The 25,658-nt window shown below is 43.4% G+C and overlaps 1 protein-coding gene across 1 annotated transcript in view; it reads left to right on the top strand.

Moving 5' to 3' along the window:
- The first annotated feature begins 11,989 nt into the window (after positions 1–11,989).
- RAB38 (RAB38, member RAS oncogene family) overlaps positions 11,990–25,658 on the top strand; it is a 66,977-nt gene continuing 53,308 nt past the window's right edge. The window contains exon 1 of the mRNA XM_006042755.4: positions 11,990–12,593. Within this exon, the coding sequence (XP_006042817.1) occupies positions 12,392–12,593 (202 nt within the window). The 5' untranslated portion in view covers positions 11,990–12,391. The remainder of the gene's footprint in view (positions 12,594–25,658) is intronic.

The raw sequence follows: 25,658 nt of genomic DNA on the forward strand, positions 1-25,658 counted from the left end.
TAGTACTCAGAACAACGCTACTAGGGAGTACTAGCTTTATCTCCGTTTTACAGGTAGTACACCAAAGCGCAGAGGGGTTACGTATCCGGCCCACGGTCACACAGCTAACAAATGCCAGCAGCAGAATGAACCCAGGCAGTTTGGCTGCAGTGATTTCCCGTGATTATCAGGTAGAGAGTGATAGAGCCACAGTTCAAACTCAGGTCTTCTTGATGCAAAAGCAGCATGCGTTTTAGACTTTCAGAGCAGCTGGGGAATCACTTTTAGCAGGGCTCAGTGATGCTTTCTTAAGGGAAGTTGAATTCTTTTTGTCTTTTAGATTTATATATGAGCTTTAGAGTTCTTTTAGCCCTACGGGATAAACATCATAGCTAGTCTTACGGTATTTAGTCTTATAGCAGAGCGCTTTTCCTCTTATAGTGATCTCTTCAATTTCCTAAACAGTTGCTTAGTCATTTATCTGATTCGATTTTTACAACCAGGGAGGGTGATAATATTCATCACATTTTACTGCTAGAGAATCTGAGGCTCAGGGAGATCCAATGACATTCAAGGTCATACTCCAAGTGAGTTTTAGAGCTGAGACTTGACCCAGGAATTTATCTTTTTGGTGGAATTTGAAGAATCATGTATGCAAAATTAAGAGTTATTATTGGCCTCCACATTTAGTATGCCCCAAGCATCAGTTCATGGGGTTGCAAAAAGTCAGGCACGACTTAGTGACTGAACAACAATAGCAATGATCTGTTATGTATGTTTCCTTCTTTCAACGGAAATGACCACTCCTTCCTTTGCTCGGACCTGTAATTATAACCCTTTTAATAATGCTTGTCAGCCCAGCATTCCAAATCTTGTTTTTCCTAGTTCTGCTAACTTCTTGTATAATAAATACTGGGCAGCACTAGCTAATTAGCAAACAGCAGACACTGCACACTGATACATAACTCTTACTCTTCCACGGCCCCTGTTTGCTGCCAGTGACTTGTGACCTCACCGTGAACCCAGATGCAATAAAGCCACCACTGTGATTAGGCTTAGAATGCATGTAATCTTCTTAGCCTTAGTTGAAACTGTGAAAATCCCTTTCATCTTCAATTATTATTTATTTGGCCCTTTTCTTCAGAGGGCAAGGGGCTGTCTAATCCCCCAGGCTGAGCCTCAGGAGTCTGTTTTAGCAGGAAAGAATGCCAGCTTTGCATACCAGGAGCTGGAAGACTGGGCCATGGGGCAGAGAGGCCATGACCCTGGTGGGGCTGGAGGTGGGGAAGCTTCAGGACCTTGCTTGTCTGATGGGTATTTTCCAAGGGAGCTGCTTGAAAAATGACGCGTGAAAAGTTCCTGGCTATGTAAAATTCTCCTACCTGGAAGAGAATTAACAAACTGTAAAACAACAACAATGATCCCTAAACTGAGGTGCTAACAGTGACTCAGGAGTCACTGGTTCAGAGGATTCAGCTGATTGAATTATTGCATTCCCAAAGGACCTCAAGTCAGCAAAGCCAAGGTGTTCTCACTGAAGACGCACAAACTGTATTCCAGAAGAGCTGAGCACGTTGGAAGATGTGTTCATCAAGCCCATATGCCCAGATTGAATCCCCTTGGAGGAACTCGGCTTTAATGAGTCAGTGGTAAAGGCTCGGCTGAAGAATTGTTTCATCAGATGGAGGAAGTAGCAGCAAGACAGCTGCCACCACCGTAAGCGCTTGTCTAACGGGGCCTGGAGCTTTAGCTTCACATGATCCTGATCTTCTTGAGACTGCTGGAGTTCCTGGTACCATTTTTTGGGGAATTTATTATGGGATTATCAGCTTTAGGAATGCTAATGGACAAGTCCGGGGGGCATCCGACCCTCTCTGTACCATACGTCACGTTGCGCAATAGCATGCCTTCCCTGGGGAAGATGATCCCAGCTGTCAGGATAAGCATCTCTTCTCCAAGGTGCACTGACCGAAGGAGGCAGGCACCACGCAGTGTGGCTTCTGACTCAGGAACTCTGCAGCTGACACAGATCTGGGATTGAACCCCTGATCGACGGAAAGGTATTCCAACACCTTTAGTGGGTAGACTTAGTCTATACAGACCAGAGCTAAGAGTTTGGTTTGTTTTTTTTTCCCCTCCTTTGGAAAGAACAATGACAAAAGCAAACTCCCCTCTCTGCTCATTAAGATGTTGTCTGTCTTTCTTTTTGGTTCTTCCTAAACCAACTTTCTGAAATAAAGATGGTCATTAGATGCAGAGAGGGTGTAGGGGCAGGGATTACTAGGGGACAACAGAAACATGTCATTTTATCCTGTCTCCCAGTTTGCCCCAAGTTGAGTTCAGCTCAATGAAGGGGTCTTCATTCGGTAATGCAGTTTAAGAATTCCTGTTTCCCACAGACCATCTATTATCTGTTTCACAAAACACCTAGGTTACAGTTAAGGCTTGGGCGCATTAGGACTTGAAAATCTATAGGCAACTTATAATTCCAGTGGTATTTAAACACTTCCAGTGTGCTGCACTAGGCGTTGAAGTGCTGGGTAGTAAATTTTCCAATAATTTTTAGGAAGCTTCTATGAGATTGTTATTTAAAAAATTAACTTAATTGATCAAGTTGTAAAGTTATGTTTTAGGAAGCTATTACATTTCTTTAAAAAGTAAATAGATCTAAACATTTCTTGGAAATCAAGTAACTGCTAAGAAAATAATCAACTAATAAAACACTCTTAGTGGAAGACTTGGAAAAGTCAGCTGAGGAAATCTTCCAGAAAGTAGAATAATGAGACAAAAAGAACAAAACAGTGATTTTTAAAAGTCTTAATAACGCTGGTCTAGAGTTAGTTAGAAAAAGGTAGAAAAAAATTGTCTAAGAAATAATGCAACAATGCTTCTGGAAAATCAAGTGCATGAGTATCTGGGTGTCAGAAATTACTTAGTTACTTAAAACAAGGTATATTATGTAAAATCTCAAAATGCCAAAAGTAAAATAAAAATAATAAAAATAAAAAATAAAAATAAATAGTAAATCCTAAGAGAGTTCCAAGATAATCATACATTAATTTTCAACATTTTAAAAGTCAATATATGTATATTATAGAGAATTTAGAAAAGTACAAAGATGAAAAATCACCAATAAGTCTATCATTCATATTTTAAGTTTCCTTCCAGCTATATGTATAATCATGCACATATGTTTGCAAAATAGGGTTGAGTATACATATGTATATATGTATATGCACACATTTATGTTTCATATGTAATTTTATATCTTGCTTTTTCCAGAATAATATTGTATCCTAAACATTGCATGGCTCTAAATATTCTGCATAAACATGATGTTTAATGGCTGTAAATATTACATTTTATGGATATGACATTGTCTTTTTAACCAATTTTCTATTGATTGGTACTCAGATGGCTACTATAAATAGTGCTGCATTAAATAGCTAGTGCATAAAGTCTTTGAAAGACTGTCAGATTATTTCCTTAGGATGGATTCTTACAAGTGGAATAAATGTTTAAATGGCATTTACTCTTTGTTGGATAATTATGCCTGTATTTAAGACTCTTAATGTACATGGCCAGGTTATTGTTGAGAAAGTCTGAACAATTTGGTGAAGCCGTTCTAAGCAGGTTCCAGGTGTATGAGATGAAGTGACCAGACTAACTTGGGAGTTAGTAGCAGAGTCACTATGGAGAAGGCAATGGCAACCCCACTCCAGTACTCTTGCCTGGAGAATCCCATGGATGGAGGAGCATGGTAGGCTGCAGTCCATGGGGTCGCTAAGAGTTGGACATGACTGAGTGACTTCACTTTCATTTTTCATTTTCATGCACTGGAGAAGGAAATGGCAACCCACTCTAGTATTCTTGCCTGGAGACTCCCAGGGACAGAGGAGCCTGTTGGGTACAGTCTATGGGGTCACACAGAGTCGGACACGACTGACGTGACTTAGCAGCAGCAGCAGCAGAATCACAAATGGAACACAGTTCTTAAAACTTGTAGTCCAGCAGTCTTTGGACACCCTGCTCCTGCCCCCTTTGCATTGCTTTCTGCAGAAGCAGGTAGCAATGTTTAAGTTTCTTGTAGAAAAAAACAGGCAGTGTATAGCACCCAGGACTCTAAGTGATTCAGTTCAGTTCAGTTCAGTTCAGTTCGGTCGCTCAGTCATGTCCGGCTCTTTGTGACCCCATGGACTGCAGCACACCAGGCCTCCCTGTCCATCACCAACTCCCAGAGCTTGCTCAAACTCATGTCCATTGAGTCAGTGATGCCATCCAACCATCTAATCCTCTGTCGTCCCCTTTTCCTCCCACCTTAAATCTTTCCCAGCATCAGGGTCTTTTCCACTGAGTCAGTTCTTCACATCAGGTGGCCAAAGTGGCCAAAGTGATTGGCAGTAACATAAGACATGGCTTCATATTGTTCATGTTTTCCGTCATCATTAAAGCATTTACTGTCTGTGCCAATCAGGACATTTAATGTCCTGCTGTAGCCCAAATGACAGAATGTCTTGAGCCCACAGTTGGAGCATGGCAGGGGCTGTGCCAGGTGCTGGTAGGGTATAGAATTGGTAGGATATAGAGTGGGAAGAAATCTACAAAAAGAATGCTGATAGGACATGCTGAGACGGCATATACATAAACTGCTGTTTTATAAGTGTGCTTGGGAGGGAGACGACCTTGTTCTGTCTTATTCAAGGAGACTTAACATTTGCAGTTTTCTTTGGCTGCATAGGACAGAAAACACAACTCAACAAAGGGTTAAATAAGATAGAATGTTTGCCTCTCACACATAAAATAAGTTCAGAGATTATGAGTGGAAGAATGCCCCACTGAAGTAATTTATTTATTTACTTATATATATTTTTTTCTGGAGTATAATTGCCTTACAATGTTGTTCTTTCTGCTCTCCAGCGAAGTGAATCAGCTCTGTGTATACACATATCCCCTCCCTCTTGGAGCTCTCTCCCACACCCACCCATCCCATCCCTCCATGTTAATTTTCTGTTTAGTTGATCTATCCATAGAGCACCAAGTTGAGCTTCCTGTGCTTTACAAAGAGGATTGATCTGGGAATAGTGGCAGGTGCAAGCAGGGAAAATGGAGTCAGGGAGATAGCCTTAGGAAACCACTACTTGGTGAGACGTCAAGAAGGGCTGAAGTGAAGAAGACAGGGTGAATGGGAGAGAGTCTGGAGGGGAGCATCAGAGAATCGGTGTCAGAGTGGAAAAGTGAAGTCGCTCAGTCGTGTCTGGCTCTTTGCAACCCCATGGACTATACAGTCTATGGGATTCTCCAGGCCAGAATACTGGAGTGGGTAGCCATTCCCAGGGGGTCTTCTCAACCCTGGGATTGAATCCAGGTCTTCCGCACTGCAGGTGGATTCTTTACCAGCTGAGCCACCAGGGAAGCCCCAGAGTGGGAAAATGGGGCACAAACAGGAAGGGGGCAGAATGACAACAGGGTTTGGGAGGCCATCCCCCTACGAGAAGACTTCAGTCTCCTTCCGGGGATACGTGCCTTGTGGGGAGGCTCCCGTCAGTGACTGGCCTGCAGACCCGGCTGCCAGGCGGGCAGTCACTCCAGGACAGCGTGGGGACTTTGCTGCCCTGGAAATGGAGCTTTGGTTCTCTGGGGAAGGCGTGTCTCTCAGCACTGATAAGATAAGTGGAATCAAGATGAGAAAAGGTTGACTGCAAAATTACCGAAACTTAAAACGCTGATACTCTGTACTTCCTGGAGAGACCTAGGAAAAGTAATTGTGATGATTGCTGGGAATCCTCCTCTAAGATCCATTCAGTGCACATTCATTTTTTTTCTTCTTTTGAAAACAATAATTATTCCTGTAAAAATAGAATATAGAAAAGTAGAAAAATACATAATAAAGCAAAGCAGTAATTTTGTCATCTAGAGATCATCTCTGATGACATATTGGTGTATGATTTTCTATATCTTTATGTGTGTTTGTGTGTATGTATAATGGAAATTATGTATTTTATGCCAAACTGGGTTTAGTACAAATATAGTACAAATATAGAGATTATCAGCAGACACTTGATAGTTGAACAAACTGGGTATATACTTTGTGGTTTTCTCCCAATTTTAAAATGCAGTGAAAAATATTGTGAATATCTTTCCAGATAATTCAGTATTTTTCTTAAACATCATTTATAAATGTTGTACAATATGTCATCATGTATATACAACATTGTAATATTTCACCTGAGGCACATTTAGAAAATGCCAGTTGTTTTCTATGATAAACAACATTGTAATATGCATCCATGGAGTTAAATTTTTACAAACTTCTCTCTCTAATGATAGATGTTCATAAATTCCTACAAATACAATTTTTAGGTAAAGAGACACATGCATTTCTAATGTTTTTGATACATATAACCCAATTTTTCTCTAACAGCTTTTTCTTCAATTATAATCCCACTAGGATCATGCTAATGTCCATTCTTTGCATCTTCACTGGTATTAGATATTTTTATATTAAAACATATATGTCAGTTAGAAAAATGCAAAATGGTTTCTTGTTATTGTTTTTCTATTCCTACTACTGTGAAAAATAATTTTTTACATTATTATTGACTTTTTGTGTGGTCAATTGTCTTCAGTTGTTTATTTGTATTCCTGTTCTTTATCTATTTGGATATGTTAAAACAATTTACAAGAGCTCTTTATATATAAAGTATAAATATATTCCCTTTTTGCCTGCCTTAAATGTCAGACATTTAAGGCAGGCAAAAATCTTCCCTATTTTGCATTTGCAAAATGTTTTTCCTCTTATGATTTCTTCCTTTTGCATAATGCTTAAAAATCCTTTGACCACAATAACATTGAATAGGTATTCACGTCTATGTTCCAACAGCACCTTTATGGACTAGAAGAAATGTATTGAGGGACCTGAGATAGAGTCAGAAGACTCGGGCTGCTGGGATGTGTGGCAATAAAGAGGGAGGAGTCGAGTGTGGCTGTTTCCAGGCTTGGTAGGCTTTGGGGAGGGTGCAGCCAATGACTAAAACCAGGAATACAGGAAAAGGAACAAGTCTGTTGGGGTAGATAATGACTACAGCTCTGTACATGTTGCCTTTGAGATGTCTTCCAGAAAGCCTGGCAGAAATGCCCAAAAGGCAGTTGGAATAAGGGTGCAGAAGGCAGGAGTGGGATTGGGGTTTTTAGTACAAATACAGAGGTCATCAGCAGACACTTGATAGCTGAACAGCATTTTCAGCGCATCTCCTGGGTCAAACAATGTGCTGAGCATTTTACTGTATCATTTCCTTTAGGCTTCTTCCTTTAGGAGGTAGAAATTATTATCCTCATTGTATTTAATTAATTTATTTCTTAAGTAAATATTTATTTAATTTTTGACCGTGCAGGTCTTCGGTTGTAGCCCAAGGGCTACTCTCTCTGTGGCCCCGGGGCTTAGTTGCCCCTTGGGTGTGTGGGATCTTAGTTCCCTCACCAGGGATTGAATCCATGTCCCCTGCTTTGGAAGGCAGATTATTAACCACTCAATCACCAGGGAAGACCCTATCCTCATGTTATACATGGGGGACAAGCCTACAGAAGTTAGATGACTTTCCTAAGGTTCTACGCCTGGTTAGTGGTAGACCTTGGCTGTAAAATGAAAGAAGACAGTCTAATGGCTGAGTTTAATCTCTAGCCGGTTTTGCTATTTTATCACGGGAGTGTCCTCAAGCAAGGAAAGTCCGGGTCCTGAGGGTGGAGAATTGCCCTTTGGAGTGGTGGGCAGCAGAGGAGGGGAGAAGCCAGGGAAGGGGTCTGAGAAGGAAGCAGAGGGCCGTGTGTACGTGCCGACTGACACTCCAACCAGGATGCTCACAGTTTGATGACTGGGGCTCATGTTCTAAATATTCTCGTAGATACATGAGACCCGACTCCTCAACCTGACCCTCAAAAATTCAGTCACAATGTTTTACACAAAAATGTGTCTTGATTTGACCCTGATGCTGTGTCAGCAATTTTCTTGAGTTACCCTCTGAGTCAGACCATCCCAGTCCCTGGGTCCCCACTTGTTATGAACGAGGGGCTCATTGTCTTTTGCTTGAGTTGTTGAATGAGTATGAGTATCCTTTTACCTTTGAAGCATACTTTTTTCCCTCTTTTATTAGATATTTCCCTGCATACTTAGGACTTTGTAAAATATACAGTCAGCTCCTTTTCTTTGCAGTCTGGATGTCTAGTGTGTGTGCATAGTTGTATCTGACTCTTTATAACCCCATGGACTGTAGCCCGCAAGATTCCTCTGTCCGTGGATCTTTCCAGGAAGAAAATATTGGAGTGGGTTGTCATTTCCTTCTCCACGGAATCTTCCCCACCCAGAGATCAAACCCACGTCTCTTGTGTCTCCTTTGCAGGTGGATTCTTTACTGCTAACGCCACCTGGGAAGCCCAAATAGTGTTGCATATTTCTAGACAACTGCTGCACCCCTGAATCAATACTGGACGTAACTCCCATTGCAAGTTAACACAGGTTTCAGACCAGCCTAGTAGATTAAAAGCAAATTCTTTGAAGACAATAAAGAAATGAGCTGCAGCCTTAACTTGGCAAAACTATTTATTAAAATAGTGATTTAGGAGATTTTTTTCAAATGTCACTCTCAGCTGTATATCTCATTTGAGAACTCTAATCCTCTGCTTCAGGAATGAACTTTCTTTAGGGCATCCCTGGCTTGTCCCTGTGGTTTGGTATAATTATTAATGGTGACCCCTTTCACTCTCAAGAGTCCCGGTTTAGATGATAAAAATTTATGGTCTCCTCTAACAGGCCTTTTGGAATAAAGTCCATGTCTTTGAAGATTGTGTTAATCTAAGAAAAATCACTTTACTGTCCTACAACAGAATATTTGGCACCCTACCTTACAGTCATTTACATATTTCTTCAGAGCAGCAATTAAAAACCACATAAGCTAGTGAATAACTCCTATGGCTCTCTTATTGTTCAAAGCAAATAAAGCAACTTCATAGGGGCTCGCCTAATATAGCAGGCCTGGGAGGGGAGCATGAGGGTTTCAAGTTTGTGTTTGCAAAGCCATCATTTAAATTAGTTTTTCCACTTAATATGTGCAAATAATTTGTTCCCACACTGGTCAGCAAGGGAGCGAAGTCTTAGAGAAATCTGACTCTGTACCGTGTACGACACCATTCATCCTTGAATTCCGAGCCCTTTGTGAGACTTGAGTCACCCGCTTAACTGTTTTTCAGGAGAAGGAGTGCTGTGGTTTAGCAATCTGAGGGTAGTCAGATGGTCAAAACATCCCCAAAGATGCTCTGAGATTGACTGCGGAAAGCAGGTTTCATGGTGCCGGGTGGCTGCTGGGAGGAGGCGACACGTGGCACAGCAGCAGACCCTTCTTTCTGGAGGGAGAACGGCTTGCCAGGATAAAGCTGGGCACCCTTGTGGACAGTCTGAGGCAGACGGGGTCTCAGGAAGCCTCATGATCTGGGGGTAGAGGGAGGATGGGAGACAAGGATGGTCTGCCTGTTTGCTAAGGCCCTTGCAATCTAAAGAAGCTCTAGCCTGACTCTAGTTTATATTCTGTCCCCACCTACCTGGGTCCCTGTTTGCAATCTACTTCTGAGCAAAGGAAATAAATTCAAAGCAAAGCAAGGGAGCACAGACGCGTTTGCCCTCCAAAAAAAATGTACTTGGAGAGCGCTTATCTTGGGGGAGAAATATACAGCAGCTGAGCAGCTTACAGAGCCACAGCCAGGAAACTAGAAGAGAACTACAGCATAAGGTTTGGTTTGAAAACGCCTTTGCACAGCCTTTTTCCACCTCTCAGGTAATGGTGCCATGGTGGGGTTGGTTAGAAGGCCGGGCTGTCACTTACCGGAATACATCCAGAAGACCCAGAATACTATTTTAGAGTCAGAGGTACTCTGCAGAGATCTCGCAACCCAACTCTGTCATTTTACACAGGGTCTTTCAGAATTCTAGCCTGTGAACTGCTAGGCCGTGGTGCTTGTCAAGCCACTCTGAAAGTCAAAAGTGAAAGTCGTTCAGTCGTGTCTGACTCTTTGCAACCCCCATGGACTATACAGTCCAGGGAATTCTCCAGGCCAAAATACTGCAGTGGGTAGCCTTTCCCGTCTCCAGGGGATCTTCCCAACCCAGGAATCAAACCCAGGTCTCCTGCATTGCAGGTGGATTCTTTACCAACTGACCTATCAGGGAAGCCCTTCAAGCCACTTTAGTCTAAAAGATTTAAAAATTGTAAACTGAGAGTCATTTCTTCCCTCTGTGAAGAACTGTCATGAGACCTAACTGAGTGACCCTGGAAACAAGCTGCAGGACTTCCTTCCCAGCCAGCAGCTCGCTCACCGTGACCAACCACTGTCCTCGAAGAGGCAGCAAAGTTGAAACCTCAGGACCCAGTCCTCAATTTTGCATTCTCTGGTGTAAAGAGCCCTCTTCCCCTCGTGTATAAACTCCAGGTCCTGAATCTTGGTCAGCCTGCTACACACAGTAAATCTAAACATCTGATGCTCCAACAGGCCCTTGGTGAGAAAAGGAGATGAGGTGAGGATGATTCAGCCAGACCCGGCTGGGAGAACACGCTGGGGCCTGTGATGTTGGATCAGGCAGAGCTGGCTCACATGATGTCTCAGACAGCCACCCCCTCCTTGCTTCCACCACCATTAGCTTCTACTTCTTTTTTAAAATTTTAACTTGTGAAAACTTTATTGTTTTAAATTAACTTTTAAATGCAGACCCAATCTCTAATCCACATACAGTGAATGATTTAGCTTTTCCATGTTGTAGGGGAGTCAATTTTGTTAATTGTGTTTTTCAAGGAATTTGCCCATGTTGCTTAAATTTTTAAATTTATTCACATAAAAAAATTATTCACATAGATCTGTTCAAATATATTTTCATTCATTTTTTTTAATGTCTATAGGAACTCATACTGCCAATTTATGTTTTCTCAAATTAGTACTGGAAGACTAAGTTTGATTTTGGCTTTTTCATCACAAGCTGTTTGCCCCCACGTACGTTACTTAAAATGTCTAGGCTCGTTACTGGATTAGAAATATATATTAGAGGCTAGGATACTATAATATGTTCCTTATTATTTAGTTAGTTTAAAGTGCCATGAGATAAGAAAAAAGAGAGTAATCACTGTAGCCGATACTATTCTTGGAAGGTATCACAAGACACTGATACTTGACCTGAACATTTCAGGATATGTGAGCTAGCCTATAGGGCTGCGTATACATACCCAAAATGTCTAGGTCTTGTTTTCCTCATTTGTAAAATGGGAAGAATAATCGTATCTATTTTTAGGACTGCTGGGATGATTAGATGACATGTGTATACAACCTGGAACATAACAAGTGCTGGATCGATGCTTGCTCTTATTATCATGTAACATAATCTGACCAGTTGTCTAAATTGTCCTTCAATGCTGCTCAGAGCTTATAGGAGAGGATAGGGGGAAACTAAGCCATGGATGCCCTCAGCATTTACAGCCCAACTATCCTCCTGTTAGACCATTAATTGGGCTTCCCCTGTGGCTCAGCTGGTAAAGAATCCGCCTGCAACACAGGAGACCTGGGTTCGATCCCTTGGTTGGGAAGGTCCCCTGGAGAAGAGAAGGGCTACCCACTCCAGTATTCTGGCCTAGAGAATTCCATGGACTGTACAGTCCATGGGGTCGCACAGAGTCGGACACGACTAAGCGACTTTCACTTCATTTCAGACCGTTAATAGTTGAATAGGTGTGAAAGGCCCTCAGCGTTCACACTCCCAAGCTGTACCAGATCACGGAAAAAGAAGAGGCTGGGGCAGCTCAGATGACTAGTGTGAGGTCACTCACCTCGAAAACCAGGCGTGCCGGACCCAAACCCAGCTGATGGGCCTCCTGAAACTGTTTGCCTCGCCTCCAAATTCTCTCTACCCCGCGGGGCAGAGGCGCAGCCCACGACCTCAAGAGTCCCATGTTCAGCCAGACCGGTTACCTACCGTCTGTCTCCCCGCAATTCACTCTCACTTGCCAAACCTGAAAACTGAAACCCACACCTCCAGCTTTGTGGCCAAGATAACAGGCGAGAAAAGCACTTCGGAAACTGTCAGGAGCTGTAACGAATAACGTCTGCAAAAGGGCATCTGCGCGTGAGCCTCCCCAGTCTCCGGGGCCCAGGAATCGCTCAGGTCTCCCCCCGAGCCGCGCGGGCGGGGTGAGCAGGCGGGTCAGCCCGCGGGGCTCGGGTCTGGGCGTTTCTGCAGCGGCCAGGGAGGAGTTCCGCCCTCGCCCCCGTCCCGCCCCGCCGCCGCCTCGCGCCCGCACTAGCGCTCCACGAGTCTCTCCGGCCCGGCCCCCGGCGGCGCTTCCCGGGTCCGCAGCAGGCACCGCGCGGCAGGCGGGCCGCCACCATGCAGGTCCCGCACAAGGAGCACCTGTACAAGTTACTGGTGATCGGCGACCTGGGCGTGGGCAAGACCAGCATCATTAAGCGCTACGTGCACCAGAACTTCTCCTCGCACTACCGGGCCACCATCGGCGTGGACTTCGCCCTCAAGGTGCTCCACTGGGACCCGGAGACCGTGGTGCGCCTGCAGCTCTGGGACATCGCTGGTGAGCCCCGGGGCCGGGAACTGGGGCGGGGGCACCTCGCAGACCATCTTCTGTGCCAGGGCAGCGGCTCGCGGCCCCGAGGAGACCTGGGTCTACCTCCCGGGCGCTGCGCCAAGAGAGACTTTCCGGGGTGTACTGCAAACTTGGTTTCAAAGGAAACAAAAAAAGTTTCTCCCTAGCGCGCTGCAACTTCACGTGCGTTCCTTGGCGCTTTGCGGCGGCTGCTTTATCTCCGCCTCCCACAACCTCCGCTGGGATCTCTGGGCTCAGCGCGGGCCTCCCCGGGACCCAGAGGGAGACCCTCCGGAATTGCACTAGGTTCTTGATCCCCAGCTCACTTTCCGGGCACCGGCAGTCCTTCGGGTGACGCCGCCCGGAGCGTCCCGCCCGCCCTTCCTAGCCTGGTGCCGGGACCGGCGAGGGGAAGCCCCTAGACCAGTTCACAGCGGGAACCGGGAGAGTTCCGGACTTGTGGTGTTTCCCAATTCCTGTTCCTAACTGCTCCCTTTATTCCAACTTTCGACACCCGCTTTTCTACCGTTCAATCAAGAAAGCTGGAGGTTCTCTGCTTTGAGAAAGCCAAGGACCTTTCTGTGTCTGCACTGGGGGTAAATCTCTCACTGTTTCTGTTTGTCCTTCTGTCTCTCTCGTCTATGAAAAGGAGATCGAGTATGTTTATTCCTGTTAGGGTCATTTTTGTCTAAGGGTCTATTCTTTGCGACCCCATGGACTCTAGCCCACCGGGCTCTTCTGTCCATGGAATTCTCCAGGCAAGGATACAGGGGCGGGTGACCATGCCCTTCTCCAGGGGATCTTCCCAACACAGGGATGGAAGCCAGGTCTCTTGCGTTGCAGGCGGATTTCTTTACCGTGTGAGCCACCGGGGCAGCCCCTTTCTGTGACATTCGCCACAGATTTCTTGATTTGTTCCTAAAGTTTCACTAAGAGGTCTGGAAAATGAGGAGCCTCTTACAATGTTTGAAATCAGAATTTGATTCCTAGGGTTTGTACCAGGAGTTGGGGCTTCAGTCTAAGGTGGAGGTGCAAAGTGTCCCTGGACCCAGACTGTCGGCGTGTCCAACCCTTCACTGCGGATCCCGAGCTCACCATCCTGCTCCCCATGAGCCCCTTCAGCTCAGCCGCTTCCCCGTTAAGTTGGAAAGCAGTCAGACAGTGACAACTTGGGGACTCTCCTGCTAAGAAATTTTCAGGTCCCCTGGGATTCCTTGTGAACCCCTTCAAACAATCAATCCACTTCACGTGGGTCTATTTCATAGTCTGTGGCACTAGGAACCTTTACAAGTGCTGGACCCAAACGGGCCACTTCTCTTTGAGAAAATAGGTTCATTTTAGCAGATGCATTTGACTGGAAACTGTACTATGGCTTGAAGTGAGAACATATGTGGGAAGTTTTCCGAAGGGCATTTCTCGTTCTGGGGATTCCAGTGCCTCTTTAATCAGGAGCTGCCAGGTCTTATGATAAAACTCTTGACATGTGAACAGATTCTTTAGTGTCATCGTTGACTGCTCTAGGAGCACAGGGATTAGCAGAGACCGGAAGATGTCGTTGGCCACTATCTGATCGGGCTGTATATGTAGAAAACCCTCTGTGAGCAGGGGCACTTTGCTGCTGCTGTTCGTAGAGTCTAACACCTCTGATGTTGCATCAACATCTCTAGGACCCAGGTGTAGAATTAGCTTACTCTTTGAACAGGGGTGTAGCTGTAATTTAGTTTTTTATGTGAAAATCAAATGAGGATGTGACCTCAGGCACGTTACATAATGTCTGTGAGACTCAGTGTCCTAAGAATACTCGGGTATAGAGATGAAGAGCCTAAATTCCACTCGAAACGCTTGCATCTGAATCCCTGTTTCACCCCATATTTCTTGGGCAATTTTAAGTAAGTTTCCTAACTTCCTAGTCTCCGTTCCTTATCTGTAAATAGAATGCTTTCTCGCAACAAAGGAGAAAACGAGAGGAAAACCGACAAATGCTAACTGAACCCATTAGTACTTACTCCCTAGGAGAACTGCAGGAATTGTTGCTATACTAGCTACTTTTTGTTTTTTGAGTATGTGTAAATGCTAGGCAAGAAGGACATGATATGAGTGTGCTAATTAGATCTTATTAAACGATAATTCCTGATGAACGAATATAACCTGTTCTAAAACACCCAGCACCATTTTCCAGCTCTATCCATATTACAACATTCCGTCTTGAGCAATTTCATTCCCAAGCTTAGAAATACCTCCTCCAGTTCTGAAGTTGCCGTGGAGGCTATAGTCACAGAAGTCTGTGTATATAAGAAATCCAAGGAACCTCAGAAAGTCAGTTCTATAGCTATGGTGGTGTGCACCATCTCTGTAGGGAAGTTTATTTTTCCCAGAGCTTTGATGTTCAATGCTAACCTGTCATTTCAGCCTCCAGCCCAAAGAGCGCTGTGGGCTGGGTTTGAAGTTCTTGGTGGTGGTGGTTTAGGCACTCAGTTGTGTCTGACTCTTTGCAATGCCATGGACTGTAGCCCACCAGGCTTATCTGTCCATGGGATTTCCCAGGCAAGAATACTGGAGTACCTAGCCATTTCTTTCTGCATGGGAACTTCCTGACCCAAGGATCAAACTGGGACCCCCTACATTGCAGGCAGACTCTTTAACCAACTGAGCTACCCAGGAAGCCGGCTTAGAAGTTGGGCAGCAGGCAAAGTTTGTTGGTGGGGGGAGCTGGGCCATTGTGGGGAAGGATGATTGGAGTGTAGAATGGACATGTTTCAAGCTCCATAGCTAGTCCTGTGAAGAGTAAGTGCATATGGAACCCAGCCTCAGTGGCCCAGTCAGACCCCAGTCAGACCCCATCAGCTAAGTGTATCTTAGAGCGTCTTTAGATCTGCCTATCGGTCCAACCTTGGGGAATGCTTCCTGTCTGCTCGCTGCTCACTTTTGGTGTGTGTCTTACAGGCACGGGTAGTGACACTCATTTTGAGCTTGCTAGGGGTGTTGATGAAGTAGAGGAAACTTGCCTTGTCCTGAGAGGATATCACATCCATCTGCTATCAAGGGAATCTTTTGCTCAATTAGACTTTTAATATCCATTTGGTTCAGGGCCAAGTTGGGTCCTATTTGTTCAACTAATTCCCGTGATCTTTGTCTTGTGGTCACTTAGACTGGCCAGTCTGCTTCTGCAAAATATTGCAGAAAGTACTTTCAGGAACTTGTGAAGTAGACCTTGAAATCACTGAGATGAATCCCACAAACACCACAGAAGACTCTGAATCCCAGTGATTCCACCATAGAGGAGCATCTGAGTTAGCTTTGGATTTGGAAACTCTTGATAGAGTCAGAGAAATTAAGTAATTTTGCCCAAGGCCACCCAGCTAGTAAGTGGAAGAACTGAATTTGACTCAGGTCTGTTTGATGTGGAATCAAGGCATGCTTTTTATACCATAACCCTGTGAGGGCCTGGTGTACAGATGACCCACTGGCGTTATACACAATTCCTCTTTAAGGGCACTGCTTATTTAGTAGATAGATTATCCTTGCCTTCTTTCCCTTATTGCTAATATGTTTTTGGATGGTACCACAGTGCAGAGAGTGAAAAGAAATGGAACAGAAATCTATTTCTGGGCTAACCTGATGGCTCAATGGTAAAGAATCAGCCTGCAATCCTCCCGAGACATGGATTCGATCCCTGATCTGAGAAGATCCCACATGCTGTGGGGCTCAAGCCTGAGAGCTCGACTATTGAGCCTGTGCTCTGGAGCCCAGAGACACAGCTGCTGAGCCCTCATGCTCCAGATACTGAAGCCCACATGCCCTGGAGCCCAGGCTCTGCAACAAGAGAAGGCACCATAGTGAGAAGCCCTCACACCACAACTAGAGAGGAGCCCCCGCTCACTAAATCTACAGAGAAGCCTGAGCGGAAACAAAGACAGAGCACAGTCATAAACAAATAAATAAATACAAATTAAAAAAAAAACACTCAGAGTCAGAGTTTCCACCCAGTTACAAAAACACTAGTTTCAAAAAATAAAAAGAAAGAAAATCTTATTTCTGAAAATTTGATTCTTAGTTATAGGGTAATCAAAAAAAGAAAAATTTCACACTTGAGATGCTTCTTTACTACTCCTCTCTGAATCCTGATGCTTTGACTATTACCATAATAACTTGCACAAGTCACAAAGCTAGTAAGCAAAGTTGGAATAAGCTTCTCAGTACTAACTGGGCACAGAGAGACCACATTAGAGCAGACAGAGACTGCAAGAGGTACCATCGTATGAACATGTGATATCACAGGGAAAGAAAACAATTGCCACTTGAAAGATGGGCAACGGAGATCCAGCAAAGTTTCACGATTTGCCCGATGTCAAGTATTACAGCTTTAGAATATCCATAATTCATAATCCATAATTAATACTATATTTATTAGAATACATTTGAAGTATTCTATTGATTACTTTGATGACTCCATTAGCACTTTCAAAGAGAAAAGCACAATTTTGTCTACAAATCTTGCTGTGCTTTGGGAACCAGGTACCGGAATTGGGACAGTCATAGTAATAGTAGCTAACATCTTTAGACATTTATTCTTACAAGTGTCTGTGCATACATAATTTTTAATTTCCCAGTAAAATAGCTGGTTAAGTGGTAGTGCTGGAACTTAAAACTTGGTCATTGAATCTAGCACCTAGGTTCCTAATAGTTTTGCTTTACTTCCCACAGTTCAGAAATAGAATACTTCAGATGTAGTCTAATGAATATAAATTATGGATATTCTAAAACTGTAATACTTGACATTGGGCAAATCATGAAACCGTGCTGGATCTCAGTCCCCATCTTTAAAATGACAATTGTTTTCCTGTGATATCTCCTGCACGGTGTTGTCTCTTGCAGTCTCTTTCAGCTCTAATATGGTCTCACTGTGCTCAGTTGCTTCTCTGGTAGCTCAGCTGATAAAGAATCCGCCTGCAATGCAGGAGACCCTGGTTCAATTCCTGAGTCACGAAGATCCCCCGGAGCAGGGATAGACTACCCACTCCAGTATTCATGGGCTTTCTTGGTGGTGCAGATGGTAAAGAATACACCTGCAATGCAGAAGACCTGGGTTTGATCCCTGGGTTGGGAAGTTTTCTTGGAGGAGGGCATGGCAACCCATTCCAGTATTAACATGCCCAGTTAGTATGAAACAGCTTATTCCAACTTTACTTACTAGCTTTGTGACTTGTGCAAGTTACTTAATTTCTGTGCCTTGGTTTCCTGTCTAAAACCTGGGGACAATGGCAGACCCTGCATCTTAGAATTAAAAGAACAAGATGGGTTAATTCACGTAAAGCTGTGCCTGATGCGTTCTGAATGTTAGCTATTACTCTTCTTTTATTAACTGTTATCACAAACTTCTTTCACATACATTTTCCTGCTTGATCTTCTCAGAGTTGCTGAGGGTATAGACAGAGCAGGTGGTGTCAAACCTATTTTATATTAGATCAAGAATCAGAGACCCAAGATCACAAGAGCGCTCATGTGGCAGAGGAGAGCAGGAAGAGCAGGTCTGTTTAACTCCATCTTTGATGCATATATTTGAGAAAAATGACCAGATCTGTGGGTCATCAGAAAACTCAATCCCACATTTAACAAATACAGTAGAAAATAAAGTTGGCAGGTGATGTACAGAATCCTTCTCTCCCACGTGAAAGTTTCACGGCAAGACTCGCCTAAGTAATACATTCCCCTAAATAGTTAAAATCCAACACATAGGAAAAATATTTCCCCGCAGGGCACATCTGTATTGACTTTCCCCACCTAAGCTGTGTGACGAAGCCCTGGAGGACATTAACTCTCCAAGTGGCAGAGGGGCAGCAGGAGGTAGCCCGGGTCTAGAGTTACTCGCATTTAGAGGCAGGAGCCCAGAGCATCAGTGGCCCTGAAGGTCATCTGGGTCACAGTGCTCAGTTGTTTTAGTGTCTGTGAAGTGCTTCCACATTGTAAAATTCAACTGAGGTTTTGGATTTGACCTCTCTTCAATAGACTTCAACTGAGACTTCCTGGTGGCTCAGATGGTAAAGCATCTGCCTACAATGCAGGAGGCCTGGGTTCAATCCCTGGGTCAGGAAGATCTGGTGGAGAAGGAAATGACAACCCACTCTAGTATTCTTGCCTGGAAAATCCTATGGACGGAGGAGCCTGGTAGGCTACAGTCTACGGGGTTGCAAAGAGTCAGGAACGACTGGGTGACTTCACTTTCTCTTCAATATCTTTTTTTTTTTTTAATTATTTATCAGCTTTCTGGGTCTTTGCTGCTGTGCGGCCTTTCGCTAGTTATGGTGAGCAGAGGCTATGCTCTGCTGACAGGGCATGGACCGTGGTGGTGGCCTCTCTCATTGTGGAGCCAGGCTCAGTGGTTGTGGCTTCTGGGCCCTGGAGTATGGGCTCGATAGCTGTGGCCCCCGGGCCTAGTGGTCCTGCGGCATGTGGGATCTTCCCGAATCAGGGATTGAACCCGTGTCCCTACATTGGCAAGTGGAATCTTTACCACTGAGCCACCAGGGAAGCCCTTTTATATCTATTTCTAAAAGACAAATTCTCCGGGACGTTTTAGAAGTGTCTTAAATATTAATGCAATGGATCTGAAAATGTAGAGAGTGCTAAATTTGGCAACCGCCGTGCCAGGCTAAAAAATAAAAATGCATGGCAAGTCTGGGCCACGTTCAAGTGGGCAGTTATTGTCTTGTTTCTAGCCTGGCTAATTACAGAGTTTCTAAATACCATGTGGGTTAACATGCTATGTGCTTACAAGTAAATAATATGAACACTGAACGGAACAGTGAACTTTCGACGTGAGGTGAAGGCTGGGTGGGGAACGCACCTCAGGGCTTCTTACAAGGAGGTTGTTAGACTCTCTGGGCATCACAGACGCATGGGCATTAGGCCTGTGGGATACGTTCTCTAATCCAGGCTTTAGAGGACTGGTTCTGACAGGTGGGCACAGAGCAGCCTGACCAAGGAGCGCTGGAATGCTTGAGAGGAGGGAATGTGGGGAGCAGCTCCTATGTGTGTGTTTGATTTTTTCAGCAAATGTGTCTATTAAATGCCTGCTGCTTCCCTGGTGGCTCAGACAGTGAAGAATCTGCCTGCAATGCAGGAGACCTGGGTTCCATCCCTGGGTCAGGAAGATCCCCTGGAGATGGGAATGGCAACCAGCTCCAGTATTCTTGCCTGGAGAATTCCATGGACAGAGGAGCCTGGCGGGCTACACTCCGTGGGGTCACAAAGAGTCAGACACGACTGAGTGACTAACACACACACACACACACACACACACACACACACGTATCTGTTAGGCACTGTACTGCTTGGGGAAACAAGAATAAAGACTTGAACAAGACCTTAATAAGTTCATGGTTTAGTGGGCATGATAGCGTGAAAGCAAATACACTGTAATGGTGAGTAAATTGTGTTGGTAAACGTGACTCCGAAATTCTCTGGTGATACAGAAGGGGTCCTGTCCACACCACATCCTTCCATTCTCTGAGATTAAGCCTGATCAGACTAAACAAAGCCTCTGGCTAGGGTGATTTCCTGAGCTCTTTCCTAGCACCAGTGACTCCCCGGGAGGGACTTCCAGGCCACACACCTTGAGACAAAAGTTCATCCTCTGGCCCTTTTTAATTCTGTCTCCTCCTGAGGAGCTCATGCATTCCTGTGGCTTTAAACTCTGTACCGTTGACTCCCAAACTGTGCTTATAACCTTGCCTTCTCATGAGGTTCAGACCTACAATTCCATCTTCCTACTGGACATTGCCTTTATGATATCTCAGATATATTGCAAGATCAATATGTCATAGCCAAGTTGCATAAAAAAGCAAGACTGCTTGTTTTCTCTAGTAATAGAGTAATATATGCTCAATGTAGCAAATGTGGAAAGTACAAAAGAAAACAAAAATACAACACAGCAACAAGGAACATAGACGTTACCGCTCTTAATGAAAGTAGTAAATGATGTCTTTGTAAATCTTAACCAGACATATCTCTCCACATACCGATCTTCATAGTGTAGTGAACTATACTGCTTTTTACCCAGTTACGAAGCCCTGAAACCTCTGCCGTCTTTTCTCCGTCTCTTCTGAGCTTCGCATGCTCTCCGTCTCCAGGTCAGATAGTGATTGTGCCTCTCCGGCAACTGCCCTAAAGCAGGGGCAGCTCTGTTATCCCCTGTCTTGCTGTCCTAACTCCCTGGCTAGTTCTAGTCTCCTCCTCCTCCAGTTCTTATGTGGACTAAGGTCACGTTTATATTCCCAGAATATCGCTTTGGTGGTTCTTCATTGCCTACAGATTATAAACATCATGGTGAAAGGAATGAAAGTCCTTGGGATGAGATGATTGGACAGATGATGACTAGAAAGAGGACAGATTCTAAATTTTAGAGCTGTTGAGGGAGCAGTTCGTGGGGTCCAAGATGTTCAGAAGTACGTGGAGTCCTTGAGGCCTGACCTGGTCCAAAGGAAACCCGGGATCTGTCTCACTGTGGACTTGTCAGAACACAGTTACTCTCATTGAGGGTCAAAATGATACTTAAGATTTTTTTAATGTGTTTAACTTAAAAAGTCATTTTACAATATGAGAATTTGAGAAGTGTAAGATCCTGCCTGGGAAAATGTGTTCATTCATTTGATAAGCACAGGGTTTTTAGGAGGGGATGAAATAGGCATTGGTATGGAATCTGATATTCCACAGGGGACATAACGTTATTTAAATATAATCATGGAGATGATTACTGACTGTTTTGATAAACCTCTGAAGGAGAAATGTCAGGTGCTAAAGAAAGTCAAATCATGGGCCCTGCCATCGCCATGGTGTGGAGGAGAGGGCTGTGGCTAGGAGGAGGTGGAGAGAGGCAGCAGCAGCAGACAAATTATGAAAGGATGCATTTGCTCTGCCAGTGGTTAAGAGGGGTCGTTCTGTACATTTATCAATGTATCAGAGTAAATCTTTGCAGTTTAAACAGCACCATGATTCTGGCAAATAGGTCATTTTATTTCCAGTTTTATAAGTGAGGAGACTGGGCCAAGGGTAAGTAGTACGTGGTGCCTGGTACGCTATAGTTGCTCAGTAAAAGTGGGTTTGGTGTTAAATGGCCAGTGGGTTGATACTACGGTCATTGCTCAACTGAAACATTTTGAGGAGAGTTGTCTTGTGGAATGTTTAGACCTGATTGCTCCCTCTTCTGAGAATTAACTTTGGAAAACCCTGCAAAGCTTTCAACCCATTGGGAATCTTTTTAACATTGTATTCTCTTTGCTTCTGGAATGGACCTTCCCAGATGGATATGGTGGCCCTGCTGCTCCTTGGGTGGAAATAGGTTTATTCTGTGAAGGGAAGAGCCTCATCTTCTAGGGGGTGTATTAGAGTAGTCTCCCTCAACTTGACAAGGTCAAGTCTGAGACTCTAGCCTGGGATTCCAAATTATTGAGTTCCACTAACTTTTTCCAGTTGTTTGAGAGCTTGCTTGAGAAGTTATTTGGTCTTAAATTAACTCTCTGAAAATATGTCAGGGTTTAAACTTCACCATTCCCCACTCCCTTTAGTTTTCTATTCTCAGGTATTAGTCCTGTCCTATCATTTCTATCTTAGAAAATAGCTTTCTCTTATCCCTCCTTTCAGTAGCCATGTCTTCCTCACAACTCGTCTGAACTACTGCGGCATTGCACTAAAGCTCATCCCTTCCTCAAGCTTTCCCGCCCATCAGCTTGCAATCCGCAGAGGTGAAGCTTCTTAAGGCAGTGTCTGTCTCCAGTTAGGTGTTCTCCAGTGTGGCAGCCTTCAGTGGATCCTCATCACTTTCAGAGTGAGAGACTAAGCATTTTAGCATGAAGTTCAAGGCCTTTCTTGATCTGGTCATTGTTAGCCATCCTAGTCCCATCTCCTGTACCTGTGATTCTTGACCATTCTGGATATCTTACTGTGGCTTCAGTTCAACTACCATCCCCTTTATACTGTGGCTCGTACAGTTGTCTCTGGCTAACTACACTTTCCCCTTTCTTTTCTTAAATAGCTCCTATAGGCCCTTGGTCATCACCCATCTCACTTCCTTCAGGAAGTCTCTTTTGAGCCCAGGTGGCCGAGGAAGATACTGTTTATCTGCTCTCATAATATCCCATGCTTACCCCAGATTAGAGTCCTCTACCACTGCATTGAGATGCTTTTTCTTCCCAATTATAACCCTAGAACTTGGTTCTAGTCAGTGTTTAGTGAGTTTTATTCAATAAAAAGCTTCAGTCAACTATTTCATCATTGCTCTAAAAATTTCTTCAATAAACAAAAGAAACTTTTTGTTTACAAACAAAAGTTTTTCACGCTTCAAAGACTTTGTAATTTTCTGAACACTAACAGAAAAAGGCATGCCTTTTAGAATTGATAAATACAGCAATCATTTTTCTTAAGGTGGCATTCCATTTTATTTTTCACCATAAAAACTAGGGAGTGACCTTAAAGAGCATTCTTAAGAACTGTGCTTCTTCATTTAACAAAATCTTCCTAATTCAAAGTGAAACGTCATTCATTTGGAGGTCAAATGACAAAGCTGTATTTTCCTTTTATGATTTTTGGATAGATTAAATGAGGTAATAAAGGTAATTTTCACAGAGTTAAAACCTGTAGGTCATCAAAATAAATCCTGCATTTTACAGTTGAGGAAGCTGTGCTCTGAAAGGGGGTTTCTATTGATTTCTCAGGCTCAGAGAGCTAGTCAGAGGTAGAACTGGAAGAAGAATGCTGGCTTCTCTGATTTGTTAGGGATGAGATGTGAGGAATTAAAAAATTCTTTTTAAACACCGGGTGTTTTGGCATTGTCTTAGTCCTGGGGCACAGGAATAAATGAATTTAGTAGGTGCTCAGCTTTGAGAGCTTCCCTGGTGGCTCTAAAGCATCTACTTGCAATGTAGGAGATCTGGGTTTGATCCCTGAGTCGGGAAGATCCCCTGGAGAAGGAAATGGCAACTCACTCCAGTATTCTTGCCTGGAGAATCCCATGGACAGAGGAGCCTGGTAGGCTACTGTCCATGGGGTCACAAAGAGTCAGGCACAACTGAGTGACTTCACTTTCACTTTCAGCTTTGAGAGTTCACAATAAAGCAATCAAGAAGAGAGAATGTTGGTATGGCATTGAGGTGAACCAAAGGCATCCACAGTTTAGATTCAAAAGACATGCCTGGTTTAATTTCCCCAGTGCTCCATTACAGGCTCAATATGTGGCCCCTTGGACTTCCTCTTCCTTATTCACACTCCGTATTTATCGCCTCCACACCTCTGCTCCTGTTCTTCTTACTAATTCACATGTCCTTCCCTTTATCTCCACATACCCAAACCCTATCTGATGTTTAAGACCTGCCTGAAAGGGACCTCCTGTACAAAGACTTCCCTAATTCTCTGCTCCAGTGGTAACTCCTTCCTCCCTTGAATCAACACACCTCCACTCCCTCCTGTCTTGTCTCCTTTTAGCAACTTATTAGAGTTCTACTGTACCTCTCCAGATATCCTTTCCAGTATTTAGCAGAGCTTGCTGCAATTATTTGTCTCATGATCTAATGAAATGACTGTGGACTTAGCCAAGATGTGGAGAAAGAGAAAGTACCGTGGAGGAGAGTGAAGCAAAAGCAGGTTTGGGATGCAAAGGCAAGCAAGTTCAGGAAGAGGGTAGTCAATCATTTCAAATGTCCGGGAGAAACTGGAATTATTACTTTTTGCTCTGAACCATTATGTTTTCTAGTCTGTGTTATCCTGATTCATTGTTTAATCTTTTTTCCTCATCAGCCTTGTGTAAATGTTCTCTCTCGGGAAGGACAATGGACAGCTTTGCTACTTGTATACCACCTCAGCCTATTGGAGATCAAGAAATTATCTACTGTGTGAGGGATTCAAACACATTTCAACCTAATTTGTAGGGTGAAGTTTGACAGCAAATGATTTAAATTACTTGTTGACAGAACTGTTTCCCCTGTAATATAATGTGTTATTAATACCACCCTTTATTGGGTGTTAGGCATGGTGCTGTACATTTTTTATGCATCATTTTATTTACTGCTCAACAGGAACTGATCTTATAGGTTCTGTTACTAACCTCATCATAGAGGTCTACGCTTACAAGGGCTAAAAAACAGATAAACACACAAAACTCTTCAAAAGGTGCATAGAAGGTAGGAGATAGTGCTGGGATATGAACTGAGATTTGCCCGGTTACAAAGCAGTAGCTATTTTCTAACTGCTCCATCTACTATTGCCTGTGGGTAATAGATAATATGACAGTGTGATAGTTTTCACATATCAAGGATTAAGTTGCATTTTGAAAATGTATCGTATGTATTTTAAAGGAATATTTATTATTATTTTTAACCCTTCTACTTTGGATAGAGCTAAGAATTGAATGAGCTGAATTCTTTGCATATATCATTGCTTATATCATGTGGTTGGTTTGACTTAATAAGAAATATCTAAATATACTATATTTAGACAGGAAAACCACAGTGCATAAGGGATATAGACTCTAGTTTGAAAATTAAAGATAAGAGTAGCCATGATGCTTGATGGTATTGGAATACAAATTAAGTCTTGATGGTGGTAGAAGGGGGGTGTGTGTGTGTCTGTGCATTTTAAACTTAATGAAAGAATCCTCTAGACTAGACTTGAGAAGCTACAACAGAGTTTCTCAAACTCCTCAGTTCACAGAACCTTTAGTATCAAAGTACAGATAATTTTTTCATGGTGTCTTTAGGCCAACAGAAGTACTTAAAAGCTCTGTTTTTTTTTTTTTTTAATTAAAAAGATTTTTTAATATATATTCATCAATTTTTTATTTTTATTATTTTTTGTAATATACATTCTATTGAAGTATAGTTGACTTACAATGTTTCAGGCACACAGCAAAGTGACTCAGCTATACATATACACATATATTATTTTTGAAATTATTTTCCATTAAAGCTTATTATAAGATATTGACTATAGTTTGTTAAGTAATTAGCACCAACAACTTCATAAGTATTCTAGTCTAATAATTTAATAGTCCTTTGGGAAAATGGA

The sequence above is a fragment of the Bubalus bubalis genome, chromosome 5 (genome assembly GCF_019923935.1).
Source record: "Bubalus bubalis isolate 160015118507 breed Murrah chromosome 5, NDDB_SH_1, whole genome shotgun sequence".
Classification (NCBI taxonomy): domain Eukaryota; kingdom Metazoa; phylum Chordata; class Mammalia; order Artiodactyla; family Bovidae; genus Bubalus; species Bubalus bubalis.